The 8,777-nt window shown below is 39.8% G+C and overlaps 1 protein-coding gene and 2 non-coding genes across 13 annotated transcripts in view; all 3 read right to left on the bottom strand.

The window, feature by feature from the left end:
- CEP295 (centrosomal protein 295) overlaps nt 1-8,777 on the bottom strand; it is a 51,713-nt gene that overhangs the window by 3,351 nt on the left and 39,585 nt on the right. For 7 of the 11 annotated variants that reach the window (XM_022561389.3, XM_089915397.1, XM_089915398.1 and 4 more), the window contains 11 exons: nt 6,456-6,559; nt 5,863-5,959; nt 5,233-5,481; nt 4,307-4,446; nt 3,252-3,450; nt 2,041-2,642; nt 1,093-1,233; nt 732-825; nt 443-607; nt 270-369; nt 90-189 (listed from right to left, as the gene is read on the bottom strand). In XM_022561389.3, the coding sequence (XP_022417097.3) occupies nt 90-189; nt 270-369; nt 443-607; nt 732-825; nt 1,093-1,233; nt 2,041-2,642; nt 3,252-3,450; nt 4,307-4,446; nt 5,233-5,481; nt 5,863-5,959; nt 6,456-6,559 (1,991 nt within the window). Of the gene's footprint in view, nt 1-89; nt 190-269; nt 370-434; nt 608-731; nt 826-1,092; nt 1,234-2,040; nt 2,643-3,251; nt 3,451-4,306; nt 4,447-5,232; nt 5,482-5,862; nt 5,960-6,455; nt 6,560-8,777 lie in introns of those variants that run through there. The other 4 variants (XM_022561385.3, XM_022561386.3, XR_004022633.2 and 1 more) reach the window with 4 other exon arrangements.
- LOC115802223 (small nucleolar RNA U2-30) lies at nt 6,047-6,116 on the bottom strand. Its single transcript, XR_004022641.1, has one exon. It is a non-coding gene; the product is annotated as a small nucleolar RNA U2-30 (small nucleolar RNA).
- On the bottom strand, nt 6,253-6,332 carry LOC115802224 (small nucleolar RNA U2-19). Its single transcript, XR_004022642.1, has one exon. It is a non-coding gene; the product is annotated as a small nucleolar RNA U2-19 (small nucleolar RNA).

The raw sequence follows: 8,777 nt of genomic DNA, 5'->3' as shown, positions 1-8,777 counted from the left end.
CTGTGGAGGGAATAATAACGTTTATCAGTTGTAGTTCTGATGTGCCTTAGACATGAAAAATTGGCGGGGGTGGGGCAGTGGCTGCTCACCTTATGAAATTCTTTTGCCCTTGCTCTGTTTTGGGCATATGCGTCTTGCTTTGCTTTCTCTTCCTTTTGCTTTTTCACTTCAGGTAACTGATGGTATAATCTGCAAGAAATTTATATGGAATTAAAGACAGACACTTAAGCTATGTGAATTCATATATCTTCATATATCCACATACATACCTTAGAGCCCTTTGGTGCATATGGGCTTGTGCAGTCTTTCTGTCTTCAGGAAGAGACACTCTAACCTTGTTCACACCCTTTAGGTGACTGACAAATGAACCTGAGCGGAGAACAAGTCATTTAATATATATGTAATGCCAGATTCTCTTTGAAAACTGATGTGGAGAGTATACCTGTGGGTTTCTCCTTTACTATTTTGGTTTGAGAACTTCCAGAGACACGAATTTTATTCCTTATTTCTTTCTGTCTCTGTGAGGATCTCTCCATAAATGCTTTTTTTCTTTTCATAAATGCTGCTTGTAAGCTCCCTGGAGTAGCTGTAAACTTTGAAAGGGTTTCTGTTTAAAAAAAAAAAATTGAGGCTATATGTCAGCAATATACAAATGTGTGGGGTTTCTGCTCGAGTAGGGGGAACCCCACTGGCCCCTGGGCTCACTAATCTGATGCTCAGGGCATACATACCTGCACACACAGCTGGTTTCTCCACAGGATGTTCTGATGCAGCTGGACAATCTGAGTTTTGTGTTTCTGATAGAAGAGGCAGAAATTCACTCACCTAATTGTGAGAAAGTCACAGACTTTACCACTTTACCTCACTGTACAGATTCACAGCAAAGGTTCTAAACTTTACCCATTCTAAACCCTAGGTCTTTTGGAACTGCCTTTCTAGAAAGTTCAGTTGTCAGCTTGTCCACTGTGAGCACATTCATACACGATTCTAATGTAAGAAATGCCAATGTAGAAAGCTAAGTAAAACAATCCTTTTCTATTCCCTAATCCTCAACTATGGGTTGCTGTATAAAATGAGCGCTATGAAATTTACCTGAAAACAGCTCTTTGCCTCATTTTCTCTCTCTTCTTCTAGAGTTAAGTTTGCAAAATCCATTTCAGCAATACTGATATCACTGTTGCTTATCAACGTAAGTTCTGGTTCTTCCATTATACCATGGCCACATTCTGTCTCCTGTACAGTAAAATTAAAAGGGAAACAGTATTCAAAAATCATAGCCTCAGAAACACTCAGAATGTGAAAAATATGTACATTATGGAAGAAGAAGAACAGGTTCTTCAACGAAAGATAATGGAGAAGACAAACTACTCCGTGGGTTACAGAGCCAAGTGCCTGCTGACTGGGGGCTGTGCAGAACTGCAGTGTGTGTACCCCCCCTACCTGAATGGCTGTTGGGCTGCAGCTGATTGCTGTATTGCTTCTGTTTTATGGTTTAGTTCTTTGGCTGCGAGGCGTGTGGGATCCTAGCTCCCTGACCAGAGATGGAACTCACACCCCCTGCACTGGAAGGCGAAGTCTCAACCACTGGACCACCAGGGAAGTCCCTAGACCACACCTTATTAAGGAAAAACCCTTTCAATACTGAACAAGAATTTACAAAAAAAAAAAAATCCGAAAGCTGCCAAGTAAGCCACCTTATTTTTTGCTTATCTGTGGAGGGACAAATAGTACTAGAAGGTAAACTGAAACCAAGTAGATTAATCGAGTGCAGCACACAATGAAGTTCAACACTTATGTGCTGAAGCATAGGCTGAGCTGCCATTTTTCAGGAAAGCTGGAGAAAAGAAATGTGAACTGGGAAGATCTGTAAAATTCAGAGGAAGGTCAAATTTTAAAAATTTGCTTTCTCATTTCATTGGAGATTTCCAATGATTATGAGATTGACTATATTTCATATAGTAGCTCTGTTGCATCTCTTGCAATTTTGTTTAAAAAGTTTGAAAATGAAACCAAAAGTCACACAACACAGATTTCACTTACCCAGATTGGAATAGAGTTCTGTAATGAAAACGATCCAGAACTTACAAAGAGCTCTGATTGTGCTTGTTGAGTTTGGTTTCCTATGATTGTTGGAGTTTCTGCAGTAGTTGAATCCTCAAGACATTTTTCATTCTGAACAGTGACTGAATATGGTGTCTGAATTGAAGTTCTTACGCATAATTGTGGATTTATATTTAAAATGCCACAGGTTTCTTTATCATCAGTGAGCCCTTGCCCTTGTGACACTGTACCAACTCCTCTTTCTGATAGTTCTTCAAAGCCCAGTCTTTCTTTTATTGAGCACTCACTAGAGGCAGAACCACATGGAGTGCTATGCTGTAGATTTAACTGATGAAATACATTAGCCTCACCAGATGAACTGAAGACTGAACTTTGCAAATTTCCTTCAGAGAGCTGGAAATGAACACTTTTTTGCTTGTTCTGTAATATTTCATTCTGTTCAGAGGAAGAGTATTGATTTTCCACCCCTTGGGAAGAATCTCTTGCTTCAATGCTGCTAAAAATACTTGGTAAGTCAGCATGCTGGCTTCCTTCTTGTGAAGAAAATTCTGGCAGAAGTTGTTGAAAACATTGTTCAGACCCTATAAGAAATCAGTTGATCATAATTATATGTTGTAAAAACTTCGATAGAGATACAGTCTCTCATAGTTGCTGAGAACATTGCAAATAAAGTCAGGTTACTTAAAATTTTAGGAATGAAAACTGATATACATAGACGTGAATAGAAAGTTAAAGGATGTCACAGCGATTTTTGAATAACTACTGCTCACACCATGTATTTTCTCCTATAATAGTTAACAAAGGAACTATGACTATTAAACACGAGGGCTTTCCCCCCCATAACAGAATACTGACTTTATAACAGAAAGACTTAAACATGCATGTGCATCTCATATATGTTGTGATGTGTGCATATATATAAAATTTGTATAAAAAGTTTTAGAAGGATACTTAAACTGATAACTGTGTTGAGGTAGGGAAGTTGAGCAAGAGGCAGCACTTTTTATTTTATCAAAATAAAATGCAAACACCATATATTACTTCTGTTATTTAAATAAATATACAGAAAACTGGTGAGGAGTGGAGACAAACCAAGAGCTACTAGGTACAATTTCCAAGGAAAATTGATATAAATAAACAACCATGAAAAACTACTGAGCTTTATTTTACTTTTTTGAACTTCTACATACCTTCAGTAACATTTTCTGTAGCAAAACTCTGAGCTTCCTCACGAGCCCAGCTAGGGTCAGGCTGCTGGTTCACGCTGGTGTTAAGAGAATGCAGGCTGGTCCTCAGTGCTGTAAAAGAAGCTGTACTTTTGGGTGACAGACTAGAACGGAGGCTTTCACAGGAGGAATGCGACCTCTGATGGAAGACAACCGGGAAAGGCTGAAATATTAGTATTTACTATGTTGAATCAATCTTTTATGTTTCTTTGATATTCTTCTTCCTTAATTACCACTTTACTACCACATAAACCACTTGCTTATTCAAACCCAATTCTTTCACTTTAGTAAATATGAAACAGACTTTTTGTTTAGAAAACAAATTGTGAATTAACAAGACAGAGTTCAGAATATGTTCAGAATGTATCATTTTCTGATAAGCAGGAACTATGCAGAGCTGCCTGGAAATAGAAAGACCCAGGTTTGAATCTTAGCTCCTTTATTGTATAGGAAGAGACTTTAAATTTTGCAGAATTCTGTTTACCTGACTCTTTAAGACTGAATTCCATTAAAGTAACCCCACCCCCCGAAACCCTGAAGACAAGTTTTTTTTTTTTTTTTGCGGGCCTCTCACTGTTGTGGCCTCTCCCGTGGTGGAGCACAGGCTCCGGACACGCAGGCTCAGCGGCCACGGCTCACGGGCCCAGCCGCTCCACGGCACGTGGGATCCTCCGGGACCGGGGCGCGAACCCGTGTCCCCTGCATCGGCAGGTGGACTCTCAACCACTGTGCCAGCAGGGAAGCCCGACAAGTTTTTATGGGTCATCATAGCTGGAGATAAAACTACTGGGACAAAATTCTAACGCACCTGTTTTCAATTTTGGTTCCGCATTATAATCACTGTATCTGACCATTCCTAGGGATTCTAATTGGTCTGAGGTACAGTCTGGGCACTGGTATCTAAAAGCTTACCAGATGATTTTAATTGGCAGCCAAGGCTAAGAAGCATTGTTCTGTTCTAACAGAAGAAAAGACAGTTTTTGGAAATTCACTGCAAAGAAGCATCTACTTTATTATACCTGGTAAAAGTCTTTGCTGTCTTGAGAAATCCCAGAGAAAGATGATGACGAATCAAAATCTGGATGTGGTTCTAAGGGTTTAAACAGCTGACGATGCAAATTTGGAAAACTGTGCTCCAGTTCTGGAAAGTCGAAGTCAACTGTTGGAATTTTAAGGAAAAAGGACACTTATTTTAAAAATGAAGCCTAGAAAAGTAGTACTAAGAACATACTCATAAAGGTTATTTTAAGATAACTCCAATTCAACAAAATTACTTGCATTTTTTTCATTACCAGCAGGTGCTTTCAAATTAAGTCCTGCAGTTATCTCTCATGTACAAAAGGGGCAGGTGGTGGCAGTGGTTTGACCAGAACCTTTGACAAATGCAAGTTTCCATTTCTACTAGCCTCAAGGTCTTTATGGGGTTAGTTAGGAGTAAGATGCCATCATGGTCACTGCTTTGTTACAGTAAGCTTTGTTATTCTCAATTAGTTCATTTCAGGATCAATGATTTGAAAAAAAGAAGAAAAGCTCACTGTACCGAGTGTTGCCACAGGCCAGACACTGCACTTTATGTGCATTATCCCAAACACCCCTCCTTCCACTGGAGACAAAAGAGTAAGCTGCCTGTGGTTTCACAGTTAGGAAACGGTCAAGAGGTCTGATTTCTGAGTTCTTGTGCTCAGTATTGGCAATACTGAGCTACTGTAGTTAACTTTGCAAAGGTGAAGGAAGATCTGCTCATCTCTTCTACACTGTCTCAGTCAGTCTGTTTCCAAAGCCCCTCTCTCACTAAGTGCCCTCCTCAGCGTTTTCCATGTTATAACTGCTATAGCAAGCCATCAAAACACAAAGCTCAATCACTGCTTTCAACTAAAAAGGATGAAAGGTTAAAAGTTAAAAACACTTAGTTTACATGAAAGTATTTGTTCACAAATAATTTTACCCCGCAAGTCTGTTTTTTCAGTCATCAAAATTGCTTCATTTATGTACTTGTCTATCATCTGCTGAATGTGTGTCTGACCAGATGTCAATGTTTCCAATGCAGGTATAAGAGGTTTAAGGGCGTCCTGAGGGTCCTGTCTTTGATAAATAACTTGTGTTGAAGGAACTACAGAACTTAAAACATTTGTTTCCTCTTCTTTACTGGTGGGAGATTCTTGTTCCCTCTGGTCCACAAGCTCTGAAAACGACTCTGAAAATTGGGTTTAATGAAAATATTTAGTGTCTGGGTACTTCCTTTGAGACAGATTTTAGCAGAGAGGCATAGCAATACACATCGACAAGGAATCAGTGCAGCCAAGAAATGTGCTCCGTAGATTCCCACCAACATTAGCAGACCCTCCTCAACGTGCTACTGGAGATCGGCAGAGTGTCTCTGCGTCTGCAGCCCCGTGACTTCAATCACGATTAGAATGTCATACTGTCCAATATTCTAAAGGCATGATTACTTTTGAGATTTAAAGAACAATCCCTCTCAGCACCTTGTGAAAACCAATGTTGGCTCTCACCGCTGTACTGCAGTGCAACTGGTGCTTCTCTTTCAATTTATTTATAAACATTCTGATATTCTTACCTGTAAGACTCAAATCTGTGTTTTCATAACTTAAAAAGCTCCCAGTAGAAACAGTTATTGAAGATAATGGCTCACGATAAATTTCTTGTGTTTCAGCCTAAAAATTAAGGAGAACATTAGGCCACAATGTAGGAAGTAATATCTAGAAAAAACCCAAATCACCAACATTAGCAGTTATTTATTCTGAGCTCAGATCAAGTGTAGAAACCTTCATAGTTATAAAGGTCTGTAGTAAAACCTTTTCATCATTGCTCAGAACTGATCAGCCTTTCACACACACACCCCCAGCCCACTCTCACTCCCACATCAATAAGTCCTCAGTTATCCACTGTCACCTTTACACACACACACACACAAACACCCCTTATTGTTTTAAATTATTCTTTTGCTTCTCAGAACTATAGAGATCATGCATCAGGTAGACTAAGAGGTCTTCTGATGCTCAGATTTGGCTGTTTTCATCACTGATCCACTCCAGTAAGAGCAGATCTCAGAGAACATGGACTTTAATATTCCACAACTTCTGTAAACTAAAAAGACAATATGAAGCCAAGCAACTCTAACAATGCAGTACACATCAAGACATGACTAACCTTATCATCTGGCTTCACATTTGGACCCAGGTACGTATGGTCTTCTTCCTCCGCAGCGTAACTTAATACTGCATGACTCTCAACCACAGCCTCACTGACCTTGACTAAAATGAGGAAGGAGGGGGAAGGTCTGGATTATGACAAATCAAATTTTTAGCACCAGAGGGCATAATTTCCTGCTTTCCTACAATTTTCTTTCATATTTTGCTTTGTAGAGTTGCCTTATCTTAGACCAAAAAGAAAAAAAAAGAACTCATGTTATTATTCATTAAAAGCATTTAGGACTTTCCTGGTGGCGCAGTGGTTAAGAATCCACCTGCCAATGCAGGGGACATGGGTTCGAGCCCTGGTCCGGGAAGATCCCACATGCCTCAGAGCAACTAAGCCCACGTGCCACAACTACTGAGCCTGCGCTCTAGAGCCCATGAACCACAACTACTGAAGCCCGTGCGCCTAGAGCCCGTGCTCTGCAACAAGAGAAACCACCGTGATGAGAAGCCTGCACACTGCAACGAAGAGTAGCCCCCACTCACCGCAACTAGAGAAAGCCCGCGTGCAGCAATGAAGACCCAATGCAGCCAAAAATAAAATAAATTAACTAAAAAAAAATTTATAGTTAGCACAATATAATTTTTCATGGAAAACTGTAGTTGTCATTATTATTCTATGAATAAAACCCTTTAGAAAAGAGCCAGGATAATGGGAAACGCTTTTGTCATTAATTTTAACTGAAGAAGGAAGAATATTCAATTATAAGTACAGTGTGATCTCAAAGGTGAGACAAATGCACATAAAAAAGACAAAAACACCAAGTGCAACCAGTGGTTGCTTGAGAATGGTAGGACAAGGAGGAACTCTGCTTCTTTGTAACTTGCAGTGCTAAAATCACAATGAGCATACACTGCTTTTATTATGAATTATCATTCCTAATTACACTTGACATATTAAAAATACATAAAAATTATACTTTCTGTCTCACTATTAGTAATCTGGGTATTCTGAGTTAGTTTTTCTCTTACTCCCAATAGTCAACATTTGTGAGAAAGCCAGCCAAGGCATATGGTCATCTGTGGCTCTGAAATAGAATAAAATTAAAACGGCTCTGCCAAATATAAACTAAAATTTCTGTCTCATTATCCCCATGATATTATTAAAAGAGATCATGAACATTAAAAGTATGTTTCTTAGATGTTTGTGTAAGAAATATTTTCTAAGAGGTAACCCAGGACACATACACATGCACACATATGTATCTGTATATGTGTGTAGATACATTTATTTATTCATAAAATGATATCTATATTATGGATAATAAAGTAAAAACAGCAAATATCAAATATTATACTTAAATATAATTTGTTTTTAAATACAATTTTTTACCCTCTCCTAGTTCAATTAAAAATATATTACTGTGATACAACTGATTTAACCATTAAACTGTTTTTTTTTGTTTGTTTTTTGTTTTTTTTTTGCGGTATGCGGGCCTCTCACTGTTGTGGCCTCTCCCATTGTGGAGCACAGGCTCCGGATGCGCAGGCTCAGCGGCCATGGCTCACAGGCCCAGCCGCTCTGCGGCATGTGGGATCTTCCCAGACCGGGGCACGAACCCGTGTCCCCTGCATCGGCAGGTGGACTCTCAACCACTGCGCCACCAGGGAAGCCCTAAACTGTTATTTGGTTGCTTCTTTACACACTAAAATTTTAAGTGAAGAAAGTAAGAGATGGTGAAACTTTATAGTGAGTTTTTATTTTTTCTTAAGCAGCTCATTTCAAAAGCTAGTTGTGAGATGAGAAATTACGGGTTTACCATTTCGTAATCACAGTCCTATAACTGTTATTATCTGTAACAAACCAAAGAAGATTCCCCCAGAGGAGGGTGACCAGGAGGTGACCAGTAGCACTTGGGTAGTGATAAGAATTGAAAAATAAAAATAAGGGAAAGAAGCAAGGTCAGAGTTAAATAAACTTCAGTGAAACTGCAGTTTTGTGAAGGTGTTAAATGAGGGGAGAAAAGTCTGAACATGTCTGAACATAGACAAAACCATGAATACCGTCCAAACCACTAAAATGACCTATCGAAGGGCTTCCCTGGTGGCGCAGTGGTTGAGAGTCCGCCTGCCGATGCAGGGGACACGGGTTCGTGCCCCGGTCCGGGAAGATACCACATGCTGCGGAGCGGCTGGGCCCGTGAGCCATGGCCGCTGAGCCTGCGCGTCCGGAGCCTGTGCTCCGCAACGGGAGAGGCCACAACAGTGAGAGGCCCGCGTACCGGAAAAAAAAAAAAAAAAAAAGACCTATCATCTCCTTATCCTGGCTAACATG

Source organism: Delphinapterus leucas, chromosome 7, assembly GCF_059928025.1.
Source record: "Delphinapterus leucas isolate spDelLeu-1000000601 "Yukka" chromosome 7, BTC_Dleu_Yukka2, whole genome shotgun sequence".
NCBI lineage: Eukaryota > Metazoa > Chordata > Mammalia > Artiodactyla > Monodontidae > Delphinapterus > Delphinapterus leucas.
The sequence above is the reverse complement of the archived record's forward strand: the minus strand, read 5'-3'. Positions and strand labels throughout refer to the sequence as shown.